Source organism: Denticeps clupeoides, chromosome 6 (genome assembly GCF_900700375.1).
Source record: "Denticeps clupeoides chromosome 6, fDenClu1.1, whole genome shotgun sequence".
NCBI classification, from domain to species: domain Eukaryota; kingdom Metazoa; phylum Chordata; class Actinopteri; order Clupeiformes; family Denticipitidae; genus Denticeps; species Denticeps clupeoides.
Genome location: NC_041712.1, coordinates 8256894 through 8284419, shown reverse-complemented (window position 1 = coordinate 8284419; position 27526 = coordinate 8256894). Strand labels below are relative to the sequence as shown.

The 27526-nt window shown below is 43.7% G+C and overlaps 1 protein-coding gene across 3 annotated transcripts; it reads right to left on the bottom strand.

Annotated features, from left to right (window-relative positions):
• Positions 1-48: 48 nt before the first annotated feature.
• larp1 (La ribonucleoprotein 1, translational regulator) lies at positions 49-22066 on the bottom strand. 3 transcript variants are annotated; one of them, XM_028983345.1, is made up of 19 exons: positions 21475-22066; positions 11334-11395; positions 10082-10147; positions 8683-8827; positions 8066-8200; positions 7831-7983; positions 7268-7427; positions 7039-7183; positions 6758-6932; positions 6390-6547; positions 5731-6096; positions 4436-4559; positions 4088-4293; positions 3899-4005; positions 3613-3770; positions 3326-3470; positions 3116-3225; positions 2204-2331; positions 49-2110 (listed from the first exon to the last, which is right to left on the bottom strand). In XM_028983345.1, exons 1-19 carry the CDS (start codon positions 21824-21826, stop codon positions 1943-1945), a joined length of 3063 nt encoding a protein of 1020 aa, XP_028839178.1. In that variant the 5' UTR covers positions 21827-22066; the 3' UTR covers positions 49-1942. The 3 variants fall into 3 exon arrangements, with proteins under 3 accessions (XP_028839178.1, XP_028839179.1, XP_028839180.1); XM_028983346.1 differs by having other exon boundaries at positions 5731-6081; XM_028983347.1 differs by lacking the exon at positions 21475-22066 and adding an exon at positions 11477-11841.
• Positions 22067-27526: the final 5460 nt, after the last annotated feature.

The following is a 27526-nucleotide window of genomic DNA, read 5'->3' as shown; positions in this document are numbered from 1 at the left end:
TATTTAAAACAAAACAAAACAAAAAAAACAGGAGGCCTGGAAGTGGTGTTTAAGGTTTTTTTTGTCCATTTTATTTTTTATTATTAAGGAAAAGCAAAATTACTACAAATTACAAAGGACACTAACAGCGAATCACATAAGCCTACAAAGCAGATATTATGAATATTAAATGTTATGGTACAAGGTTCTCATTTTCAAGTATTTTACATTTTTCCATTTTATAGATTTTTTTTGTTCCTTTTCTTCATTTTGATCTGTCATGACAAGCCTAGTATATCTGTAATGCTAATGAAACTATTAACATTTTAATGGATCATATACAGCTATTTTATTTATATGGCTTCATGGAAACTGTCCTTTTTTCCTCACTCCCCTCCCCCCTCCTGTTCCCAGACCTCATATGTCATCCTCCCACCTGAGATGCCCAACACATACACACACACAAACAGCTCTACCCTGCCTTGTACAGTTGCTAGGTGATGCGTGGGATGCAACACCCCATGCTGTTACTAAGCGCCACCCCTCTGATCCCAAATCACATAAAAAAAAAAACACTGTTCTCTGCCTGGAAATTAAAGCACCACCAAAAAAATTCAAAAATTAAAATGTAAACTTTAATATAAAGGAGTCAAATGTTGAACTAAGATTAAAATAGATCCGCATTTACCAATTTACCAGCATTGCCTTATATATGCTGTCTGGGGTGATCTTTAGACCCCGGCTTCTCTGAGGTTTTAACAATGGCACAACCAGCACAGCAGGAGCCACAGCTCAGCAAAATACATTTAAAAAAATAATAAAATAAAAAGATAAAAGATCAGATAAGCGATCTTGTAAAAAAAAAACATCTCATGTTCATGTTAGGCGAGCAGAGGATCAAGGTGGAGGGCGCTCTGTGTGTGTCCATGTACCAAGAAGAGGGGAGAACCGCAGGAGAGGGGGTATGGGGGCAGGTGAGAGATGATGTGTCTTTTAATTGTTCCATCAGTAAAACAGGTGTGTGTGTGTGTGTGGGGGTATAACTATTTTCTTCTAACATCCCTTGTTAAGCACTCTGAATTTTTATTAGGATTATTATGATTATGTCACAGATGAGGATATTCAAGTCTCGGCAGAGAGGAAGGGCTTCGAACCCATACACAGACACATTCAGTCCTGCAGATACCAGCTGTCATGGGGCTTCTGTAACAGGCTGTATTGTAGCGGAAGACAGTGAGAGAAAGTGTGTGTGTGTGTGTGTGTGTGCACGCGCAAGACCAATGTTGCATATCCGCAGATTAAATTCTGTACATCAACATTAAGGTGGCTGGCGCAAAATTAAGCGAAGAAAGTTGGAAATAAAAATAAGGCATTCAGCTTGTTCATGTGGGAAGGACAGGCGAGTGGGGTTGGTAGAAGTCTATATATGTATATGTGTATATATATTAAATCCAAATCCAACCAACAACTTCTTTCTCCATCCATCAGTTCACAAATGATCTGTCCCCAGCTCGGCTCCTCAGGAAAAAAAAAAAAAAAAGATAAAAATAAATGTTTGAGGAAAAGAGGACCTCTCTCAACATGATCTCTAGTGCAGATCCTGCAGAGGCTGGGTAAGGGGAGGTGGGTCAGCCATTGAGCACCAAAGAGTTTTAAAAAAAAAAAAAAAAAAAAAAACAAATCCAAAAATTCAGCCAATCGCCCATAGCCACAGCACCAAACGTTCACTGTGCAGAACTGATAAGGGCAGCACCAGCTCCCATAGGGTCCTGGGAATAGTGATGCTGCTGTTTTCAGAAAATGGGGCAAAAAGAGGGGGGGGTAAAGTGGAAGAGCCATGATTTTGTGGATCACTTTTGCTTGAGGTTTTATCATCATTTCATGCTTGCGTGGTGCTGGAGAGGTTCTTGAGTGGCATTCAAAAAAACAAATTGTGGGTAGGGGTTACTTTGGGGACTTGGCATCAGGGGCGGGGGCCTTGCTGACTGCTGCTTTTGGCATCATCCTTGGAGGCTCCCTGAGCAGGGGACCGTGTGGAGGGCTGTGGAGCATGGCTCGGGTGGGAGGGGTGTCTACGTCGACCTTCGCCGCTGGATGGGTGTCTCTTCCGGCCACCTTCCTCCATGGGGGGCTGTGAGAAGAAACACAATCCATGAACAACGAGATACATGGGTCGAGATACGTGGGTCAGCCTGGCCTTTTAAAAAACACCTCAAATACTCACATCCACTCTGAAGTCCTCCAGACGTCTGAACTTCCTCAAGTATTCCTGTAACTTGGGGTCGATCTCCAGGGTCTTGGCTTTAGAGTATTTGAGAAATGCCCAGAATTTCTCCAGTCCATATAGCTGGCCTGTCAAAACCAGCAGAAAGTGTGGTCAGTACACCAGGGTTACTACTCCAAGTCAGGTTTAAAATTCCCTGACTTTTCCATGACCATATAAACAAAAAAACAAAAAAACAAATCCAAAATAACGTTTGGGTCCTGAGCAGAAAAGGGCATTTAAAGTGGGAATAGAAACGGCAAAACTGCATTGACCTCATTGTTGTGTAATATAGGCAACTTGGCTTTACACTTGCCTGGCATGTTTGGTAATTTAGCAAGTGTAAGGACCTTTGTCGACACCAAATTTACAAAGATTTTGAGTTCTGGAATGTTGGCCATTTTTAGCACGGGAGAGGTTTTAAGCAACAACAAAAAAAACAACACTCACTGGTAACAAAGATGTGTAAATATACATCAGGTTTTGGCTACTAAAATATATGGAACTTTTAAAATTCCCTGATAATTCCCTTTCCCTGTCTTCATTGAATCTTCCTGAATTCCCAGACCTGTGGGAACCCTTATACATGTGTTAACAGATGAGAGCTAAAACCTCATATGAAATGTTCACGCTGCCATCCACATGGTTTCTGGAGTTCCACTGTTGAAAGTTTAGAGACCATGTTCCACCAAAATAATTAATGGAAACACCGCAGGTTTTAAAGAAAGTTGACCCCAGGCGTTTTTCTACAGTTACAGTATTGAACGATCAGTTGGCCTTGTTAGTTGCGGTTAAATTTACTTGTCGATATCATGGACAATGTTCTACACATCTCATGAAGTACGCTTAACATATTTTATCTATAAATCCTACCAGCTTCATAATCCTTGACCGTTTCCTCCTGGAAGTCCTTGAAGATGTCCGGCCGGAATTTCTTCTCCAGACCGTAGCTGTAGTAACGGAACAGGCATTCTAAACCATACCTATAAGAAGATAAAAGAAGAGAGGTTGGAGGGTCGGGTCAGACTACAGCACGTATGCCCAGAACCCCGTGTAGCATCGCACGCTGTACAGGGAACTGACCTGTAGCCCTCCTTGCCGTCCTCAACCACCAGCTGCCTGAATTCCTCGTACATCTTCCTATTGAAGTGATCCCGCAGGAAAAACGACCAGAAGCGGAAGAGCGTGTTCATCTCTTGAGACTGTCCAATTCCCAGACGCTTCCTCTCTGAGGTAGGAATAGCAACCATTTAAAATTCAACTTCTACCACCAACTATACACCTGAATATACTAATATCAAATATGTGAATGTATTTAAATTCAGGAAAGCGGACTGTAGCCGTGCCCTGGAAAAGCAGAGCTGAGGTACCATTGAGGCAGCGGCGGCGGTATTTGTGGTAAACGTGTTGCGTGAAGCCGTTCTCCTTCAGCAGCTCATGTGAGGGGTGCTGGAATTTAGGCAGAGACTGTGGGGTGCATCCAAAGTTGCCCAGCGCAGGGGTGCCCTCTGAAGGGCTGGCATTGGAACTGCAGGCAAAGGGGAGAGGGGGGAAAAAAATTATGAATGAAACAAACAAAAAAAAAAAACACATCCATGAGCAGAGTTGGGATCCTTTGTAAGATTTGGGGTTTAAAAATATGAGTGAGAAGACTACCTGACAGATGCTGTACGGGAGCGATGTTCTCGTGAGTCCATGACCCAGCCCACGTGGCACTCCATGGGAGGGTTGGAACTGTGCCGTGTCTTCCTCTTCCGTGGGGTCTGGAAGTCCAACACCAGAAGGTTAAAAGGCACGTGAAAATGAAAGAACGAGAGAGAGGAACGGATGTGACTACCAGCTCACCTTGGCATCGACGGGTCGGCCCTCTTTTACGACAGGGTAGAAGCGCGGCGTCTGGGTGGGATCTTTGAGGCGTGGCGTTCGGGGGGTGCGTGGGGTGCGGGCGCTGCGGTAGTTGGGAGAGTCGGGCACCGTGGTGGGGAGGGAGCGGGCTATCGTGGACGGCTCGGGAGCCCCGAACAGTTTGTTGGCCAGAGCGTCTGTGGGGACTAAGAGACAGAAGTAATCAGCAAGTGGCTGAGAAGGCGTCCGAAGAGTTCATTTCATTTTTCTGGCCAAACCATTTCCGTGGCAAGAATGGCTGCTTGTCAACACACACACTGACACACACAAACACACAGCTAAACTCACTCTGCTGAGGATGTGGTGGTCCAGGTGGCACCTCTTGGTTTGGATCGATAGGCGGTTCGGGGGTCAGGCAGTCAAACTGCTCCCGGCTGATGAGATGAACTTTCTTAAAGTTCTCTACCTCTTGCTGTTATAAAAAAAAGCACATTATTAGCAAAAACCCACATACACACAGGGTACTAACAAGACTAGATCAGCACATGGTCATAAATTGTATCAGAAGGAATTTGACATTTACGGTCAGCTTGCTCACACACACTTGGCTCTGACAGTGGAGCTTAACTGTAAAGTTTACATCAACTTTTTTTTTATTAGTCCTGACTCTTCAAAAGAAATAAAGGCACAAAATAGAAATTACCTCCAAGCCCTCCTCAGCCATTTTGCCCCAAAGCCTTGGCGTATGTGGACCCTTGGGCCTGTCCTCACCATGACAGGAGGGGTTATTTATAAACAGAGAGGCGTGTGCGGCACGGCGAATGCGGCACGTGAACGACACAAAGGGCATCTCCACAAAGCCAACGGCCCCAACAAACGGCGGCCACGCGGCCACCCAGTCCTGCCTCATCCAGAAAGAGCCAAAGACAAACTCCACCACATACATGAGCCCTAAACTGGAACATGTCAGAATCTCCTTCTGCCTGACCGACGCGTGCGGACACAGAAAGCGGCAGAACGACTCAATTATGTGCCGCATTTGCTGCCATTAATGCCAGGCTTTGAATTTTAAAAGTAGTTTTATATATATTTATATGATTCGTATGATTGTATCATGTTTTGTAGAATAGACCATGACTACATATATATTTGTTATATATATAGTCTTTTCGTGTTAAAAAGTTTGACATAATACTGTTCAGAAAAAGATCAGAGAAAGATGAACGATGAAAGATGAAGCATCATTGATGCGTCTCTCAGGGGAGACAAAGTCTGTGAAGATCTGGCCTTTCTGGGATCCTTTAACAAGGCTTAGAGGCCACAGCCTTCTCGTTTACAGATAATTACGCCATCTCCAGCAGCAATTTCACCCTAAAATTCTACCACAGCATATTACAATGCCAATTAATTGTGAAACGATTGATATGATTTAAAAAAAAAAAAAAAAAAAAAAACTCTTAAACATTTAATTGCTCTTAAATGACCCATTGTGTGATGGTGTAGTGAAAATCCAGTTCCTCATGTGTGCTTCATATAAGTATGATTTTTCAGATAAAAAAAAAAAAAAACAAACAAATTGAAAACAAAACACAACTGAATTCCAACCCAATCCCTTCAGCAACATCAGCACGATGGGCACTCACTTTAATGGTGGCGTATTCCGGCTCGTACGTCTCGTCCCACAGGTCCTGCTCGTAGTAGTACAGTCCGTCGTTGATGACCTTCACCAGCTCGCTGGTGAGTTTGGAGCGTGACACGTGATTGCCCGTCCTGTCACCACCAGGGTGTTTGCGCAGGTAGGGCGGCGTTTGTGTGACGATGAGGATTTTGTTCACGTCGTGGTCATCAATCTCACCGTCGGAGTCCTCGTCCGACCAGTCGGTGAAAGTGTTCCGCCGACCGTCCATCTGCTCCATCTCCTCGTCGAACATAAAGTCCAGTTCCTCAGGCTCGTCCTGCTCCTCCCGCTGCGTGGTCGGGCAGTCCTCTGCCTTCTGCAACAAGGGGGTCTGCAATCAGCCAGCAGGCACATGATGGATAGAAATAAAAAAGAAGATGAGTGGAATTGGAACAGAAAATCATGCTCTTTATGGGGGTGGTAGTAGCCTATCAACCAGAAGACGCAGGATCAAACCCCGCTTACTACCATTGTGTCCCTGAGAAAGACACCTATCCCTGAGTCCCTGTCACTACTGATTGTAACCCGCTCTGGATTAAGGGCGTCTGATAAATGAATGAACCACAAAAAAAAAAAAAAAAAAAAAATGATGAGAACACAAGCAAAATCCAGGTCATCTCTAACCTTAGGCCGGGCTGGTGACGGCCGAGGCCTCTTCTTCACTTCAATCCAGGACTCGGAGTCAAGGTCCGGCAGGCTGGCAGACAGGCCTTTGGGCATGCTCTTCAGGTTGCTCACATCCTCAGATTTTAGCTGCAGAGGGGTGGAGGCACGGGAGGATTCTGCACAGGACAACAAAAAAAAAATGTAGTCTTCTGCTAAATCTTTATCAAACAGAGTGAAGTTAAAGATCACAATGAATGTAATAATCAATAAAGCATTTGACAAGGCATATCTACACAAAATTTATACATTTCACAATAATCGGAACTCTGATGTACAATGACATAAAATATGAACAACGGGGTTGGGGAGGAGAGGGAAATACTCACCGCTGACTGGGTCTACAACATGCCTGGGAACAAACTCCGGGCAGTTGATGAGCTGAGAGAAATCAGTCTGGGAATGGTCTGGAATTGCAAACCCTGGCAGAGGCCATTTCTCGGGCTCCACCTTCCGCCGGATCTTCATGTCAATGATCTCCACCTCTTTACTGTCTTTCAGTGCCTGTGTTGAATAGACATCAGATGTCACGCTATCTGGAGACATGGTGGTGAAAGGACAAAAAAAGTTTCCCCAAACTAAAATGCTTCACTCTTGTGTGTTTTGATACCTCTAAGATGAGGCTGACATCTGTGGTGAGCGCCTGCACTCGGTGAAAGCTGGCAATGAGAGTGACTGGCAGGAAGCCTTCCAGATCCATCTTCCTCCGCAAGAAAAAATCCCTCTGGAGGTTATCCAAGCTGAAATAGTATTCACTACGTGGACAGATAAAGAGAAAAGGTAAGAAATTGCTCTATTCTTCAGTTATCTGTGTGCTTTCTGTGTATTGAGGGACTTACATTTGTCTCTTGATGTAGTCTTTAAGTAGATCCTGGTCCACAGAATAAAGCTCGCTGCTGCTCAGGTTGTCATAGTAGTAAGTAATGTTGCTGTTAAACTTGGAGTAGGCCCCATCTTTCCCATCATACGCTTTGTAGCCATAGTGATAGTCAAAATGTCCTGGAAGAGAAGAAAGTGGTTCAAATTAGTAGTTCAAACAACAGAGAAGAGCATAGAGAGAAGTGTGAAGGTGAGGTGATTGTCTTTGTGAAACACTGCAGCACAGCACACAATGACAAAAAACTAAATGAGTCCTCTGCATTTAACCTTCACCCTTAGTGAGCAGTGGGCAGCCATGGAAGTGCCCAAGGAGCAGTGTGTGGGGACGGTGCTTTGCTGTGGCACCTAATTTTCCATTTCATGTTTTTGTATAAGCCAGTGGATAATAGGAGCCAGTAACAAGTACAAGTACACACACACACACACACACGTGTAACACACTTTTTCTTTGCTAGATATTTAAAAATAGTGAAGACAGAACAAACATGGGAAAATTGGGTTTAAAATGCACAAGATATGGTACCTCTGCTTCCACCTCGCCCTCTGCCTCTTCCTCTCCCCCGCCCGCGGCCACGTCCTCTGAATCCCACTCTAAACGGAGCGCCCTCGCTCTTCACGCTTGACACCTCGTCATGGTCATCACGGTATTCCCGCTCATACTTCCCACTGTGCCAGTCTGATACAAGCAAGCCGTTAATGAAGAGGATGCTTTTGGGACGTGTATGTGATTAGTAATGTTGTGGATGTTCATGCCACACCTTTCAGGTCGTTACGGTTGTTGGGGGGCTGACGACTGGGCTCGTTCTGCCGTGTGTTGTTCCTTGAAGCAGATCGCTCTCTAGGCCCCTCTGACTTCACCTCAATCATCAGTGGGACCCACTTGTGTTTATTTCCTAATAACAATAAAACCACATTACAACATTATAGCATGAAAACAGCATCACAACAATATCAATTAAAACCCCATACAAACAAATTTTACACAAACGTGCAGTTTTCCTGTATTAATGTACACAGTGCACTTAGATTTAAAATTAAAACTAGTTTATTAGCAGCAACCTACCTAATGCATTTCATTTAAAATTCCCTGTACAATTCCACATCTGAAAACGTGCTGTTCATCTACATTCCCTCAGGTGGCGCTGTCACCCCATTACTACAGCATGACATGGGGGAGCAGCAAAAAAAAAGAAAAAGAATGACGTGGCCCATGGATAAAATGGGCATGAATGAGAGAAAAAGCGAACAGCCAGCCTTGAGGCCCAGCAAGCCAAGATCTCAACCATTTCCACGTCCTCAACCTCGGCTGCCCCAGACCAATCCAGGTGTGAGATGTTGTGCCAGATGTTGAGCAAGGTGCTAGGAGACCACCTACCTTTCTTCTTCTGCCCATTCTTCTGAGTCTCTTCGTCGCCATTCTTCTCTTCCACAGAATCGTCTGATTTGGTCTTCTGGTTCTCCTTACTCTCCTCGTTGTCTCGTTTCTCCTTTTCTCTCTTGCCCACTGCTTTCTTGGGGACCTGGAGACACAGCACGCGATCACATTATGTGTGGTCGGTTCTACTTTTCCTTTGAAAAACTATTTAAGTAGTTTAAGAAACACCTGCAGATTTGACCAGGCCAAGTACTCAGTTCTGCAGTGTTGGACTGGAACTCCAGCCTGCACTGCACTACTGTAAGACTGATTGTGGAAATGGGTCTATATGCCAATCGAGAACTACAAGTCTTACAGAAATTGGCGGAAAATGCAGGAAGGGACATAATAAACCTGCCTCTACAGGTTTCAACATGTTCACTATTCTTCACTTACACTCTAACTTGATTGTATTTTTGTTAGTCATTAAAACAATATATTCAGAAAGGAATGTTCCTTCATGAAGGTCAGAAGTACAAGGAGACTGTCTACTGCAAGCACTGCAGGAGAACATGATCAAGACAACTTCCACATGATTCCATTATAAGAGAAATGCAAAGTACATTTTTTTTTTTTTTTTTGGTTAGAACAAGTCACACAGCAAAATCTGGAGAAACAAGTACAGAGTACAACGTTCTGGAGGGTGGAGGACTGATGTGGAGGACTGCTGAGAGTGAGAGACTATGTCTGAAATTGGGAGAGGATTTTTGTAAAAGTGCTTCTTCACCACTCTTCAAAAAAAGGCTGCATAGTGCTAGATAGTGAAGTGTTGAAAATCACTTTTCAAAGTAGTACAATGGGCAGCTTCATGGGCTTGTATACAAAAATTATATTTAAATTATATTAGAAAAATAATATACCATTAAATCACATTTGAAAATTTCCAAAAGCTGGTAAAAAATACTGCTAAATAAAATAACTTTGCGCAGCCATAAAATATTAAGCTAACAAATAATGGAGCATAATGGTTTCCATATACTTTTCACACAGATATATAAACATAAAAGGGGGGTTTTGTTGGTGTCAAGACAACAGGGACATTTGACCTTCATAACCTAAAGGTCATAAGGTCATATAAATATGTACTGAGGGTCACTCCCTAGAAAAGCGTGTGCACGTCTCTGCAGGACGTCTAAAATAGCCTTGGTACTGCTGGCTGCAGTTGTACAGTGGGACCCTACAAGGCCATAAGACCTGCAGGAGCCCTGCTGGTTATTCCAGGCTCTTCCCTGACCTACATCCAACCAGGAGTCCCTCGGCACACTAAAAAAGGGGGGATAGTGGGGTCTGTCCCCCGACACCCGCCGATCGACCTGTCGACAGAAATAACCCAAGGTCTTCACCCAAACCTGCTGCTCACCTGCACATCCTTGTTGGCAATCTCTCCAGGAGTCGGCCAGTTATTGGCATCCCCAAAATCACCAACCTTAAAAACACAGAAAAAGGACAGCAAGATGTTAGTATGAGACACTTGCAGTAAAAGGAGGTTAAGTGATTGCTCTATGTGGGTAAATGTAGTACGGTGTGGTATAAACGGTATGTGACATAAATTTGCTCAACTTAAGATTTAGATTTTTTGCGCATCACCTGTGCAAAATCAGCCTACTTGTGGCATGATGCCTTGTTTTTGGAAAATGGATGAGAGCACAATGTGGCAGAATGTTAAAAGAGTGGTGCAACATCACTCTCATCTGATGTGAGTAGTTAGCGGATGGTCATGTATTCGATAGACATCCAAATCTGTATTTTCTCTTAGTCATTCAATAAAAACCTAGAAGTCTGTACTTCTTTTTATATATATATATATATATATATATATATATATATATACACACACACACACACACACACACACACACACACACACACACACACACATATACACACACACACACACACACACCACACACACACACACACACACACACACACACAGCTGATCTGATTTAAGGTGCTTGCTGCGATTTTGACGATATATAAAGTCTCAGAGTAAAAGTTCCAAATGGAAAAGACAGAGAATGACTTACTATACATTAATATAGAGACTTTCAGCTTGGGGTCAAACTCCATATGTAAATCCATATACATCATGCACGCCATAGATATGTAAATAGGTTTTTATTGTGAAACGCTGCATACAGTCAAAAGCACAGCGAGTGGAAGAGCGGCTGTATTATTTAGCAGAATCGTCTGAAGCAATTCAAAAACCAACGTGTGAGTAAGTTCACAGACATATGTGACAGTGAAATTGGACATTTCTAGATTTTTGTTTAATGAGTAAGAGAAAACTATGAATGTCTACGAATGTCTGTCAAATACAGGATCCACTACTATCTTTACTGAGGACAAGACATCTATGGGAGAAATGTTCAAATATTATCATATTATTTCTATAATTGCAGATTTGCGCAATAACTGCTTAACAGTTTATAATACAACTTACTGCTACAGTGCCTGTGCTATGAACATGTTATGCTTTCAAAAGTAGTAATATTACAATTTACATCAAATTACATACCGCAATATATACAACCTACAGTTTATAGTTCAACTTATATCACAGTATGCATTTCACACCATATCACCCTAGGAAAAAAAGTTTGGCTTTGTACCTTGCCTCCTCTTCGGGGTCGAGGGTTTCCTGCTTTCACCACCTTAGCCGGACCAGATGGGTCTGAAGGAGAGAAAAAAAATAAATAACATTAAGAAGTCGAAACGCACACAGCAGGATCTTTTAACAAATTTGCTAACTGACCATATGAAGCCAAGCTCAAAACCATAATAAGAACAGTCCGTAATCACAAGTGGCTCTGACCGACACCACCCTGCAGAAACATCAGCATTGGGGGGTTGTGTACTGAGCCGCTGTAACTCTGATGATAGGGACACACATCATGTCACTACAGCCAGTTGCTTGGGGTCAAAAGTCGTATTCCACTAATGTCAGGGCGTGTAATAATGGCGTTCTACTGCAGAACTTAACTACAGGGGACAGATTTAGTTGGAGTGCTGAGAAAGATGCTAAATAGACAGATGATAAATAAATCCATTTTAAAAATCTAATTAATGAACTGAATCAAGGTAATGAGTCATAACGTTGCGTGGAAGCTGGACAGTAAAGCAGGAAGCCATGGATCTGAGAAACTTTTGCAGAGAGAGGGCGTGCGAGGGAGGGGGGCAGAAGGAGAGAGATTACCACCACATCAGACTAGCATTTAAGCCTCACGCTCAACACTCCATCAAGTTCCAATGCTAAAATTAGCCAGACTGTTCTTACTTAACGCTCGGCTGACTGACCCACAGAAACCATTCAGACCTAGTTATTACCGCAGCCCGTCAGGTGACAAAGCAGATCCGTGACCTCAACCTCACACACACACAGGCTCAATTACCAAACACTGACACCACTCACCACTTAACACAAACACCACAAGGCATGCCTCAGCAATGCTGACCATTTGAAGTAGTTAAGGGTTTCTGTAATTTTTTTTTATTAATATCAGGAAATAAATAAAAAAATCGTATTTAATGAACAGATTAACACACACTGTCCTCTCTATAAGCAGAACTGGCTACCAACGTCACTGAAGGTTAGGCGCCCATGGCAGGTTACGTAAAGCTTCTTTAGATGATCAGATATGCATTGTCTAAAAGGGATTTAAAGCCAATAGAACGGTCCCAGAATCCAGGCTTAAAATACATTAAACTGCTTTGTTCGTCTGAGTCTGAAGTTAACGGACCAAAATGTAAAATGTGCAAAGTGGACGCCACAGCCTAACTTTCAAAAAGTGAGAATGGACTTTATTACAGTCCCTGATGAACCATGTAAGCTTTAAAACAAATGAGCCGTAATAACAGATTCCACAGTCAACTTCCAGGGAGACAGACTGAGAACCTCAGTCTCAGTCAGTCACTGGAATAAATATGGCTGCAAGGGTATGCAAACCGATTAAGACTACTTTAGCTCTTCTGTTCTTCAGAACAGAAAACAGTTGACATTCATTTTGAATGTTTGAGTAAACCTAGACAGTAATGTAAATTGAGATGTTCCTATGCATGTTTACACAGGCCATCCCAAAGTCAGTACTCTGTTAACAATTCTCCATTTTAACTGTGATCCCATTCTGCTAAATACATTTTAAAAAGGGTCATCTCAGAGAGACCAGTGTTCTTGACTGCATCACATTTAACACTTTCAGACGTTCACTTTTTTTCTCTTTGAAATCATTGTGCACATAGGTAATATTGACATGTAAATAATTACCTAACAATCTGATTAACAAAGTTCTACAAGAAATGTAGCTTACTGAAAATGTGTTGGTGCTTAAATTGATTCACTGAGCTGCAATATTTTGTTTAAAAGTGATTATCATCTCGGCCTGATGATCTGTTTGCTGCTGCCTGTTGCTGAAAGGCAGGGGGGAGAGGGGACATGGGACTTGTACATTTTACATTTTACAGCATTTATCAGACGCCCTGATCCAGAGCGACTTACAATCAGTAGTTACAGGGACAGTCCCCCCCTGGAGCAACTTAGGGTTAAGTGTCTTGCTCAGGGACACAATGGTAGTAAGCGGGACTTGAACCCGGGTCTTCTGGTTCATAGGCAAATGAGTTACCCCTAGGCTACTACCACCCATTGTACATTTATCGCTGCATGTAATGCGTTTCATAGATTCACTGTGTTTTTCAGTGTTTGATTTCTGCCATTTTACTCGAGCTTGCGTGATAAATGTGCGGTCAGGTCACGTATATCGATTAGCGCAAAAATGGATGCCGAGGCAGAGAAACGCAGGCCACTTAACATTTTTGGATGCACCGGGGAAAACTTTAACCATAAAAAATTATGTTGAAAAATATATAAAAGACTGGGAACGTGCATGAAGCATGTTGGGGAGCAGTGTGTGGGGTACTTTGCTCAGTGGCACCTCGGGGGTCGGGATTTGAACCGGCGACTTCCGATTACGGGTCTGCTTCCTGAACAGCTAGGCCACCACTGCCCCAATGGCAGGCTGATATGGGTTTTCGTGGTTACAGAGACTGGGATTGGACATTTAGCTCCATGGCAGCAAATGCAGATGTTTACTTCTGAGATGTAGCAGGTAAAGCACAAGGGAAAAACTTGGCAACACTCATGTGACGTAGAACCAACATGAAGATAACAGGCGCAGAACTTCCATGAATTTCGAAGAAGCCAGACACTCAACTTGTCAAAAGGGTAATGGAGGGAGGTCATATCCTATTCAAATGGGTCTCTGGTTTCTAATGGCCCTGATTGATCTGCATATGAAAGCCATAGTTACACACCTCATGCTCCAAGGTGTGAAACTTGCAATCTGTGTCTTGGGGGTTGGAGATGTAAGGGAAAGACAATGAGGTGTTTCCTTGGCACTCATAAGTCAGAATGCCTGAAGACGGTTAGACCCTATAACTCTTTTAACTCAAACTGGTCATCTCTCTCTGTCAGTCCGTCTACCTACCTACCCAATAGGGGAGGGGATTGACAAGGACATTTTGATAAGATTATATCACAAGATATTGTGATGTATTGCAATATTCTACAGTTGAGTGAAGATCAATAATTCAGCCAAAACTGCAACTCAATATTTAATATTAATTTTATTGTCTTTGAATTTTAAACACACTGAAGTTGTGGACACCAAAAAAGTTAAATGCATAAGGCTAAAAATAAAATATTTAAGTGCTCAGTCTAAGGTTGGTGTGGTGCTTGTAGAGGACTAAGATACTATTTAAATATAAACACGGATACAAAATAAGCAAGCAATTTGTGTTGAGGCAAGTCCCGCAACTTTATGTTTCTTTTCCACCACGTACATGGCTGGCTGTAGTGCCGTGTTTGGAAAAAGATGCTTATTCTTCTAACCCCTCCCAACAATCAGGCAGCTTTAGGGCACGCTGTTAAGGCTGTTAAATTCAATGTGTTTGTAAAACATTTAAAATGTGGCATGCTGCACTGGGATGGCCATGTTTACATTTACGTCATGTACCAAGACACCCTTATCCAGAGCGACTTACTACTGATTGTAACCGGGACAGTCCCCCTGGAGCAATTTAGGGTTAAATGTCTTATGGTAGTAAGTGGGATTTGAACCTGGGTCTTCTGGTTTCTTAAACGAGTGTGTTACCCACCAAGCTACTACAACCTACCATGCGTTGTCTTAGACTATGGCAGGGGCAACAGTAACAGACAATTCCTCCCATTACGTCCCATTCCTCCGCTGCCATGGCATTGTTACTGCCAGTACGGCTCACGCGGAAAATCAGTTGCAAACATAAGACTCAGTGGCTCATGAAGTCCAGAAATCGCATGTAAAACACCACTCTGCAGGCGGAAGACAGTTTAATAACTTGCGTTACTTCCTTATACATTCTGGAGCTCCCTCCGCAATGTATTTACGATCAGGATAACACAGCGCCACTCCAAGGTGTGGACCATTAACCTCAACCATGCTACAGGTAGAAAAATCCTGACCAATAAAATGCACAAGCGATTCCATCATTTGTAAACTGGTAGTTTTAACTGGAGGAATATTTCACAGATGCGTGACAGAGCAGGTCACCTGGTTTATTTTTACAGGCAAAATAAGCTAGAGGTTAGCCAGAGGTTAGCCTGTTTCACATCTCTCCAATTAAACTAATATGACGACAGTGCTCGTCATGTGCAAATAAAATTAACATTTTAAAAAATTTACATTTTATAAAACTAATTTACAAGCAGCGAATCATACAGAAAATATAGGTAATATAGAAAGGAAATTCGTGTTTCCTGAACGCTCATTAATCTCACAAGCTTGACCCAACTTGACCCAAGCCTGAATAAATATTATTTACTTTAAGGGTCTATTAAAAAAAAAAAAAAAAACACTTGGTCTGTCATGTTTTGCAATTTCACTCTTTCAGAAATGCAAAGCGGTAATTCAATTACCCAGCGATACAGCGTCATTTTCGGGAGTAGAGATCGTAGTCGCACTTCTACTGACCTCACTAAAGAAAATGCTCAACAACATCAGCCGGTCGACTACTTTTCTACACAAAATATCAATATTGTATCAATGCAATATCACCCCATAAAAATAGTCATTTTAGGTATAGGATACTTAATATGACGTCATAGGATCAAGACCTTGACTAAAGATTGGGCCATTAGGATATCTTTTTTACAAATTGACCATTTTTAAAATAATTTTTCAGTTAGGTTAGTCACATCATGAGCACCATCTCCAGGTTGGAAGACAGCTCAGGCCTGCCAGAGGCGATTCCATGATGCTCTCATTTAGGCCCAAACTTGAGCAGCAATGACAGGTTAGCTAAGGGTAGTTTTACACTGTAACTTGATCACTGACCACTGCCACAGAAAATAGACCTCGGGGACTTATGCAACACTGACTAATCATGACAGAGTGGCTTCAGTTGCAGTGTACAGCCCGAACTGACTGGCTTAAATAGTAAACCATAGCTAAAGTTGCATACAGTGCTTGGTCATCCCTGCCACTTGCAAAAAGTAGCGAGGCTGTAAAGACTGCAAAGTCTGATTACAGAGCTCAAACTACTGAGAGAAGAAGTCATGTGTATAAAGGAGGTTACTTATTTATCTGTTTGTGGTCCTGTAAAAGATCCTACTCCTTACTACTGTCAATTACAACTAATTAGTTCATTTCTTAAAATTAATTTATTGTACACTTCACTTGCTGTGCATCTAAAGGTTATTTAGTAAAACCCTTGCTGTCTGAGTTATTTTTGCCTAAAATTTAAAACAATAAACGTAGTAGTAAAGACCAAAAAAAGCAATGGGTCAGGGATGAGAGGAGAGGTTGGAACAATTGTTGCTGCCGAAATCCAAAAATCTGAATAAATGGGCACGAGAACAAAGCCTCATTCTCTCAGACCACAGATAAAACATGCATGTCTTTTTTTAAAAAGACGCGTGCCATGAGACTTGTCAGGTACAATCTGATCCGTAAGCCAAATTGGGTATAAATGCACTACCTCACTTGCCATAAAAGCCTGAAATTTGTGTTCACAATTTAGGAGGATTCACAGCATCAGTACAAACACTACTTGTGCATCTAGTAGAATGTCTTGTTACTTAGTGAACTTAGTGTTGCTGTATTAAAAAAAAAAAAAAAAAAAAAAATTTTTTTAGCCAAGTTTTACATGAAGGAATCAGTATAATTTAAGTAGCACTGGAGCTGCACACAATTAATTACATTTCACATATACCAAAAACGTAAATCAAAAAATATTATTAAAAAGGTCCGCTATGTAACTTCTAGTGATGAGGGCAGAGATTTCAAATCACCTAAATAACATTCCCTCACCACACCCCTTCCTAAAAAGGACCAATAGAGGCATCTAGACAGTGCTGGGTTCAAAAATCCAATGGAGCTCTCTGAATCAGCGTTTGCTTTGTCTGTTCTGTGCTACTGTAGAATTATCACAGCACAACATGGGGTGGGGTGGTAGTGGGGGGGTGGGACACGTGTTCTATGCAGACATAAAGGGCTCGGTGATGCATATGGGAAAACCAGTTCATTATACTTAGAATTCTAGATTCTGCATATGTACCTGCCTTAATTCCACATTATACTGTATTATTCTAAATGTAAAGAAGAAAAATGAGGACAGACAGGCATGGCCCCAAACAAGTCCACTCTGATTGCTACTGGCAATCAAAGGAATACAAGTAACCGATACAAGCCAATATTTTAATTTCATTAATGTTGTGCAAACTGAAATGACTGAGTGACAAAACAAGTCTTGAGGATACAGCATGTGTGCAATATGAGCCCACTGGCGTGAGTGGTCCGAGCAACAGCGTTGCTGCCTAAAAACCAGTCGGCGGAAAGTGGGACGAAACAATATACGTTGTTAGACACGGATCACCTTTACGCGTGCGGATTGAGGTCTCCAGGTGAGTGGGGGGGGGGGTTTGATAAAACGATGAATGTTTTGTTGCACTGTGTAATGCAACTCGGTAATTTAATGTGATTAAATGTCGGGCGCCAGCATGATTTGAACCACACGCACAGGAGCTGCAGGCTTAATCCACTGCACCACAGGCTGACAAACCACACTCACCCCAGAAAGAAAGAAATAAGGAGACGTACTTGAAGCAACACTCTGAATAAGATGCTGTAAATGTAAACTTGTTTCATGTCAATAAAAGAAACTTATTTCTAGATCAATTGAATAAGCATGTCTCACTGTGCAGAAAAGAAGAGAACAGTGGACATTACAACCATTTCATGTGAAAATGGCATAAAGTCATAAAACTATCATGTTACTTTTTTATTAAGTTAGAGAGCCACCTCAGTTTGGCTGTATAGGGAAATCTGGCTATATCCATGTTTGTGGAGGGGTACGGGGGGATGAGCAATGAAAAGGTTGAGAAAGAAAAGTGTGGTGCCATTGGCAACTTCTACTCCTACAGCCTCACAGGACGACACACACACACACACACACACACACACACACACACACACAGAAGTTCATTCAGCAAATTATTGTCTAAGACCAACAGGACCCACCCACACCCACATACATTTATAACTGCAGCAATTTGTTTGCCACACCCACTCTAACTGTGATTCCTACGTACCAGCACCCCCCCGCGCACGAGCGCAACAAAGCACCGCAGCCTACAACACTTCACACCAAATATGGAGGAAGAGAACTGGTGCACACAAACTTCTGCTTAGTGACATCAGTGTCCACGCGCCAACAGTAGCAAAGTCTCCTGTCCTGAGGTGACAGCGTCAAAAGAACGGTAGCGAGTGTGTGCGCTCACACATACTGCGAGTTCCCATGCTGCCGAACGCTGGCTTGTGTCCATCAGTATCGCACAGTGCAGACGCAGCCCTTTAAAGATAAAGTGGGCGGGCAGAGATCACAGTGCTCTCACACACACACACACACACACACACACACACACACACACACACACAGAGAGTAGAACAGCACCAACAGGTACATTCATTTTGGGGGGGGGGGATTTTTTAGAACCGAATGTTCTCTCTCTGAAGGTACGGAGAAAACCGTACCTACAACACAAGAGCAAATTTTACAAACCAGTCAAATTTCAAGACAGCAGGAACATGGTTATAAACAGTTCTGTCTAGAATCAATGATGGCAAGAACGAGAGTAGCTCTAAAAATGGGAAAATGACGTTCAACTTATGACATTCAACTCTGTGCGTGCCAGCCAGAAACATGGCTGACAAGCACAGAACAAATAGGTCCCATCAATGCAGACTCATGCAGAAGGGATCAATAAAATGGGTTCTTATCAATCCTCCGGTGCATTTCTGTGTGAAACCAAAGACCCAATTCAAGCAAACAGTGAACAAGGGAGTTTTTGAAAGAATGATCAGATTGGTAGTTGATAATGGCAATAAGACGGCAAAAGGAAAACCAAATATCTTGGTAAATGAACTGCTGTCACAGAAAATGAGAGTGGGACACATGACCATCACACTCACACACACACGTGCCCCCACCAGCCATCATAGTCCCAAGTAAAAGCAGACACCCAAGCCTCTGGCCACAATTCAACTTCTAAAGCAAATATCAATTAAACCTTTAACACACCAAACTTTGAAAGAACGTGCAAAACAATAAAAACAATACGGAAAAGCAGTAACACTCAAAAGTGTTGAAAACGCGGCGTGACACAGTCACTGAAATTTTTACATAAAGCCGTATTATGTCACAAACAGGAGCAAACCGGCAGATTAGCAGTATGCTGAACTTTCACCCAACTTGGTGGTGGTGGTGGTCTCACAATGTAGCCCTCTGTCTCCTGTCAACCAGCGTAACACGAATCAACGAAAGGAAACCTACTTCACCAAATAACTACAAAAATAAATATATACTGATGCTCATGTCTAGGGGAATTAAAAACCAGCAGGAACACCATCAGCCACCATGTGCTTGTCATTCTGACCAGTTAGACCCGAAAGGGAGTCTGAGATGTAAATGTAGGTACCGTGCATCCCCCACTCTGTCCAGCCCCGCCCCGCCCTCCGTCGCTGTCCTTTAAAGTGACTAAAACAAAGGGCTAAGGTCACAACACTGACAACATGTTAATGCTGCTGTAGTGCTGAGGCTGTTCTTGGCGAGACAAAGCGGATTCAGACATTTATGCTCAATATGACAATCACATGAGATGAAAAACACCACGCTGGCTGGTGTCTGTGCTGTGACAGTGGACTCGGGACTCGTTCTCCATGCCTGTAGTGGCGTGGGGGATGGGAGGCTTAAAAAGGCGAACATAAAGGCGCGTGGCCGACGACAAAAGGTCCCCAAATGCCACCAGAAAGAGCCGCGGTGCTCGAACTCGCCGGCCGCGACGTCGTTCTGGCGCAAAGCGCACACTTTCGACACCCAATTATTCCGCAAGAGTGGGAGCGGCAGGAGAAATGAAATCACATGGCGTTTACACCACGTTGCCTCCACGCGCAGGAATGCTGGGATAGGATCGAAATGTCTCGCGAGCTTTAGCGGCGCGAACGAGTCCCGCGGCGGCCGCTGCGTGAAGTAGCGCCGCGGAGGACCCAGTTCGCCGCCTCGTCGGGTCGTAAAGAAAGGAGGCGACAGCTGACACTCGCGTCGTGCGCCAAACGGCGACATTAGCTACAGACTCCGAGCTACAAACGACGCCGATGCTAGTTGGCTAGCCTGCTAGCCGCTAGCTCGGTGACATATGCAGGCGCTGTCAGTAAAATCCAAAAACACCCCTTTGGACCAAAACATCCCATTTTCGTATTAGGCCCAAGATCTAGCCAAAGACCGCTCATAAGAGCAGCAGAACGGAAGCACGGGTGCGATTCTACGACAGGGACTGGGTCCACATTTAACGCGAACACGTGGAGCACACACGTGATGTTCCATAACAAACGTGCCAGCTTTTAGCCATTAAAATCCGCCGCATTTCCACAATCTTGAACCACGCTGGGTCTCTCCTTCAAAACAAACGCGAGACACTGACCCGACCGAGGCTGTGCCCCACGCGAGTTTAATTCGCCCACACTGGTGCGCCTCACCGGGCTAGCATGGCTAAGTAGGCCTGGCCAGCATTGTTAGCATGACTGCCACTTGTGACAAAGCAGACAAGTCACGGTGACAAAGTTGAAACTAGACACCGGAATTCCGCGCAACAAAGAAATGCGTATTTAAAGAAAGAAAAACACATACAAGTTTAAGATGGAAAAGTCAGGCCAACAGAAACAAGAAAAAAAAAACTGCACAGAGAACTCGTGAAAGTGGCGCAGAAGTACGAGACCCCTGGTCAGAACAGAGGCCAGCGGAGAGCGACGTGAGGCGTGTCAATTAAACCGCGTTACAAAATAAAGTCACATTTCGTCGTTCGGAGACAAGACCACCGCTAAACAAACCATTTAAGCGACAGCTAGCTCATGTGCAATTTTCCCCTGACTGCAGGCCAAACGCGTAGGTCTTTTTTTTTTTTTTTGCATTCGTGTCGCCGAGAATCAGCTGCAATGAGCTTACGGTCGTCTCTCGTCCAGAAATAGTGTCTGGGCCTTGGATCTATTTTTAGGAAGGTCTGCGTGGCTGTCAGCTTTGCTCTCGGCTCTCAGACTTTACTCCGCTGCACGCCGAGATGCGCGATCGCCTTTCTGGACGTGACGCCAGTGACAGAGCGGCCTGCGGAGTAGCACGGGGGGTGGGGGGGTTCTCGTAAAAAAAAAAAAAAAAGTTCATAAAAATACGAACCGTGATGCGGCGTCTGCCCATTTACACTGACCACGCTGGCCGGGTTCATTTTCTTAGTCCATGGGTTCACCTTGGGCGGCGGAGCCTCGGCAAACTCCTTTTTACTGCACTTCTCGTCTTGGCCCTCGGGGGGGTCGTGATCCAGACTCCCCGTCTTGGGGCTGCTGCCCTCCTGCTCGGCCTGCCGGCTGCACCCTCCCTTCTCGCAGCTCGCCGCCTCGCCCGCAACACTCGTCTGCTTCAGGCTCGTCTCCACGCGGTCGTCCGTGTGCTTCACCGGGCCGACGTGGCCGCGGTCTTCGGGGTTCAGGAGAGGATTGTTCGGCAGGAGAGCCTCCACCTGAGTGGCCATTTCTCCTCTTCCCTGAACGACACCCCCCGAAATCCGCCTTCGACCTAGCAACGGAGAACGTGTGCGGCTCCGCGACGGAAAAGTCGAGTCTCGCTCCTCTCCACTCCACCCCTAGACCAAATGGGCTTCAGTCTAAGACGCAGAGTGGCGCTCTTCGAATTAAAACATGAAAAATAGTCCACGGACCCCTTCAGGAACGACCAGCTAACAGCCCCACTAGCAGCAATATGGTTGATCACCACGCGATAGGAGGGCGCGCGCACGCTCGCGTAGCGGGGAGGGGACACGCCACGGGGACGCGCACGCACGCAGGCACGCACGCACGCACGCACAGGCCCTAGCGGGGGCGTGGCTTTCAGTTCGCGACGGGGTTCCGAGACTCATCGCAGATGGACATTTTTACGTCCAACAGCTTTATTACAAATAGAATGTTTTACGTGTGCTTTGGTGACGCAATGTGGATTCTTTTGGATAGTCGGGTCCGCAGTTCTTCCTAATTCCTATATTAAGAAAAAACATTCATGATTTACTGAGGCAAGTTGACCGTGGCACGGCTGGTACGATTTCACCCAGAAAGGTTACCCTGGACGGCACATTTTGAAATGATTCGTTCGCTTAAACGAGCCGGTTTCGGTCGTTCATCATACTGAGCCGTTCACGAAAAGAGACGCGAACGAGTCACTTCTGGACGTGACGTGCCCGTTCCTTACTCCGCGCTGTAAGCGAGACACGTGTTCCTCGTGTCCCCGACTCGTACCTTTTTGTGTGTGGACGGGTGCATGTGGAGTTGCAAAATCCTCCGTTTTTTTCTGGCTGCAGTGAAAATTCATACAGACACATGTATCATGATTCAGCTACGCATTTTTCACGAAAACCCCAAATCAGAATTCATTTCTACTTTCATAAATAGGTTTTATGTGTTATTACACTGTACACGTTTAAGTGTTACATCTGAAAATGGTTCTCATCAGCTACCATGCACCACCTTCATGGTATTGACTTTTTTTGTGCTGTGTCATGGTGCTGCAGGGAAAAACAGTGCATGAATTCCTCATAAATACCTGGACAACTTGCTGTCAAATCTGTTTAAAAGCAACCATTGAAACCATTAAAATGATGGGATTTTGATTCGTGCTTGTGCAAAATAGGACACTATTCGGCGTAACACGTCATCCACATGCAGTGAAATTAATCTGTCACACTGCCACCTATTTGTAAAGTGGGTCTTTCCAAATTATTCCTTCTTATGCCTGACTTCAGTGTGATCACCAGATTTTCATCTGTGAACTGCACTTTAATCATAATAATCTAAAAGGTTGCCATTACAGTTCCTTAGTCATTATACAGAAGCCTGTTCTTTTGATCAGCATGCATTTGATTGCGTCATCAGGCTATGAGAGTTTAAATGCCTTTTAAAGGGTTCATCCACTTAGGCCTGTGATGAAGAGATCATGGTTAGGGATTCAGCTGTACCTCTGTGGTGTTTGTGCTGAATGGAAGCAGTGTGAGATGCCCTCAGCAACCCAAAACTACACACATTAAAGCCATCTGTCCAGTATCACATGCTGAGGTTCCTCTCATCTCTCTACAGGAGTAAACAGGACACTCGTCCGTTTATGCCAGCTAAGTAGAGAACATGCTGTGAATGTGTGAGGTTGGAGGTCGAGAACATCTAGTAATGAGTTCCGAAGGCCTTGCTTAGCCAAAGAAGTCATTTCAAAACAAGCCTCCATTGTTTGCAGCAAGTTTTGGAAATGAGCTGCATAGCTGCTGGGGTCCTTTGAGAGTTGGGGTGGTTGTGTTTTAACACGAGACTCAGTCCATGTTGAACCTTTCATGCACTTGAACCCAGTCTGATGGTTGCAGATTTCCATTTGGAACAGGGACAATCACGGACAGAGCGAGATTCTTTGCTTTTCATTCGAATATTTTTCCCAGTCCACACCTAAAAAGCAAACCCACGAGGTACAGGAGTGGCTACAGGAAACTAAGCCAATCAGAAAGAGGGGGGCGGTCAGGAAAGATAGTGAGAACACGTGTGGTTAAGCAGGACTGGTCCTGGAGCATGCTAATCATTCAGTGGCAGCATTTCTGAGAACCTCTGTGTTTAAACTGGTATGCATGAAATGTATGTGCTACCCAGAATGCTTCAGTCCAGTCAGTTGTCAGCAGCTGAACTCGTAATTCTTTGGAGTTCATTGAAAAGTGTGAGAACTATACAAAAGAAACGGGTCAAGTCGTGCAAAACTGCTAAGGAATTGGTGTTGGAACTTCACTTCACCTTTCACTTCCAAGGACTGCAACTGACACAAGCAGAAACAGGGCTGCTTCTCGTTGGCTTCGAAAACCTGAAACATTACAGAATTAAGGAAGATCGTGCACATGGGAGGTGTTCAGAGGGTGCATTTTATTGGTTCTAGAGCATGGGAGGGAATGGGAGGCTTGCTCGTCAATGATGGATTTCTCTAAAGCGTGGTGATCCTCCAGTAAAGTATGTGTGAGGCTCTCCTATAACAAACCTGGCCAAACCCTGTCTGAACGTTCCGAATAAGTGGACAGGGACAACCCCCCTGGACCACCATAGGGTTGAACGTATTGCTCAGGGACAAAATAGATGGTGGAGTATAGAATAGAAGTGAAGTTAGAACCTGTGACCACACAGTAAGATATGAACTCACAAGCAGACAAGCAGAACTCATACTTCACAGGAATTTGTTTAATTTTTCATGATTTTATGATTCTTAGGTGACAGTGCAAATAAAAATGTAGTAAAGCTTTAACTACATGTGTGATATCCTTATTCACTAATGCATTTACACTCACACACACACACACACAGTCCCTCTGCTGGGCCCCTCCACACAGCATAGTAAACACAGTGATATTCCCCCCTGCAGCAGAATCCCTTTGGCTCAGCGCATGACATCACTAGGGATCTAAAGCTCCGGCCTTTGTCCGCTCCCCCGGCTCACTTTAGTCAAGCAATTCACCCGCCGCACCGCCACTGGCTGCACGCAGAAACGACGTTGTCAGCAAATGGTCAGCAGATCGGCAAACCAAGGCTTTAAAAACGTGGAAATGCTCCGTAAGCAAGGACCGGTGGGGGCATGCTGTGGGTCCACCAGCGGCCAGAGAGCAAGGGAGAGGGTGGGGAAAATGTGATTGTGCAATAACTCTCATTGTTATATACAAACATTCAGCGCACCACAGGCAGGCTGTTTCTCATTGCTGAGGGCAAACGCTTGGTGGTCAAGGTAAAAGGGTGGGAAAACCGCAGTTGGAGTTTTGGGGCAATTCACTCTTCATCCGTTGGACTGGCTGTAGATCCCAGGCCACACATGGCCCCACTCGTCAGGCCATGCGAGCGAGGTTTTCCATGTACTGTGTAAGATTGGTCCACAGATCCTGAATCTGTGACAACCGAAAGTAACCAGTTCTACGAGTGGCGAGTGAGACTGTCACACATCCAGACTACGGAGAAGTGCTGCCAGCACCTAATGAGCAGAAAACAACATATGAACACGGTTGTTGCACCACCGTTGCAGATGGCCGCTGCTGAATAACTGTTTGCACCATCTAGTGGAAGACAGAACGCCCCACAAATTCTCTGCTACTACAATTTATTCAGTTGTGAGATATTGTAATGGATTAAAGAAAAATATACCTGGTGTATGAACACAAAGTACTATGCCTTCTATTACATTATACACACACACACAAAGACACGCACACACACAGAGCAAGAGAGAGAAACAGAACAGGGAATGTTTTACTGGGATGCTGCAAAAAGACCTAAACTTCCACTTTTGTATTAAAAGTACGCATGTTGAGACAGGTCTGCAGTGGGTGAGGATGTGTCCTGAGGCGGTGTGTGTTCTCTGCTCTCATTCTTCTGCACTTGCTTTATCAGCCCCACACTTCACACAGCTTATGCTCATCTTATCTTGTGTCTGTGTGATAGAGAATGTGTTAAATAGTGAGAGCAGGAGTGTCTATGCATGTAAGTTTATTAAATATGGAAAAGGGATGCATGAATTATTGCAAATTGCTGACATTTTGGTATTACTCACTAAGAAAAGTGGCAATTACAAAATAAAAGAGCTTATTTGTGTACCCTAAAGAAACCATTTTAAAACCATTTGTTTAGGTTTAGGGCTGATGATTAAGATTCGGTGTTAATGTGTAGACACATTCCACATAAATATCAAATATATGTAATCATATAATTATTTATTTTGACAGTGATATAAAATTGTGTGTGTGTGTGTGTGTGTGTGTGTGTGTGTGTGTGTGTGTAAAATGTCTGCCCCCTACAATAACAGTCTAATCTCATGTAGCCAGTGATGAGCTGCCCAGGGTGGAGGATTCCCACATGTACAGATAAACATGGACACACACACACACCCACTATCTTTTCACGTTTTATACAAAATGTAAAATATTTTCTTAAACCTGAAAGTGAATGACGGCCATTCGGAAATGTTATGAATAAATAAGTTTTAATGAACTGTTCTTATAACAATAGCCGGCCATCATTTCAATCACTTTTATATACAAGCGACTAAAATGCATTTCTACACAAAAACACATTTCGATACTAGGGAGGGAGCGGTGTGAGAACAATACGAATATGGAGCATCTCGGTTTCCTCTGGACATGTCTATGCACATTGTTATGAGTGGGAGTAAACCTGCTGTAATCTATGCAGAGTATTTACAACTCTATGAGTTAAAAGTCAGTGTAAAGTTCTGCAGACACGCAGTGAAGATCCAACTCTACACAGTGTGGATTAGTACCAGCATGCATTGCGCGCCAGGTTCAGGATGGGCATTAGTGGGCATTCACCAACTGTTAGGCTGAAGATGGTGTACATTGATGGGCCTCGGGGGGAGTGCTGGTTTAAGAGTGACTTGTAAACACCTGTGAGGTTCACATAAAAATGTTCTTTCCCCAACCAAGTCACTTGACCCGTCCTTCTGATACCAAACACTGTATTAGTGTATTATAGTTTCACTGATGTTATGTGAATATATTAAAAAAATAACACTACAGAGAAATAAAAATGATTTGTCATTACACATTAAAGTGTTATTATAATACTAAATTTGAAGTAAGTAATAACTATGTGGTGTAATCATATTACTCAACAGTGTGAATAAATGACAGTGTTAAAATTTCATTTTAATTTGAGTAGTGGGGATGATTCTGGGGACGTGTGGGGATGGTGCTTTCGTCAGTGGCACCTCAGTGGCACCTTGGCAGATCGGGATTTGAACTGGCAATCTTCTGATTATGGGGCCACTTCCCTAACCGCTAGGTCACCACTGCCTCAATTTGGAGACAAAGCACATTGTGCGACTTTTCATTAGTTCAATGTATAATTCAGCAATGTGTTGATATTGAAGAAGAGCTTTCGTGTAGTTGAGTTTGTCCCCTTTTTTATATATATTCAGGACCAGGGACCATGTCTCTCATACTAAGACCACAGTTGTGATACCTGAAGAATAATTACACACAGTCCAGCAGCTGTCACTTGTGGCCATAATTAAAACACATACACACACACACACACACACACACACACTGTGAAATCAATAATTTAGTCACCATTCAGATGAGGCAGATTAAGGATAACTAAATATAAAATTGTTCTTGACTTGACATTTAATTTCAGTTTGATTTATCCCACAGGTTTGTCGG

Coding starts and splice junctions, on each gene's coding strand:
- larp1 (XM_028983345.1), bottom strand. CDS start 21,826: ATGGCCACTCAGGTGGAGGCTCTCCTGCCGAACAATCCTCTCCTGAAC. Junction 8,828..10,081: donor TTGCCAACAAGGATGTGCAG/GTGAGCAGCAGG, acceptor CTGTGTCTCCAG/GTCCCCAAGAAAGCAGTGGG. Junction 7,184..7,267: donor GACTACATCAAGAGACAAAT/GTAAGTCCCTCA, acceptor CTGTCCACGTAG/TGAATACTATTTCAGCTTGG.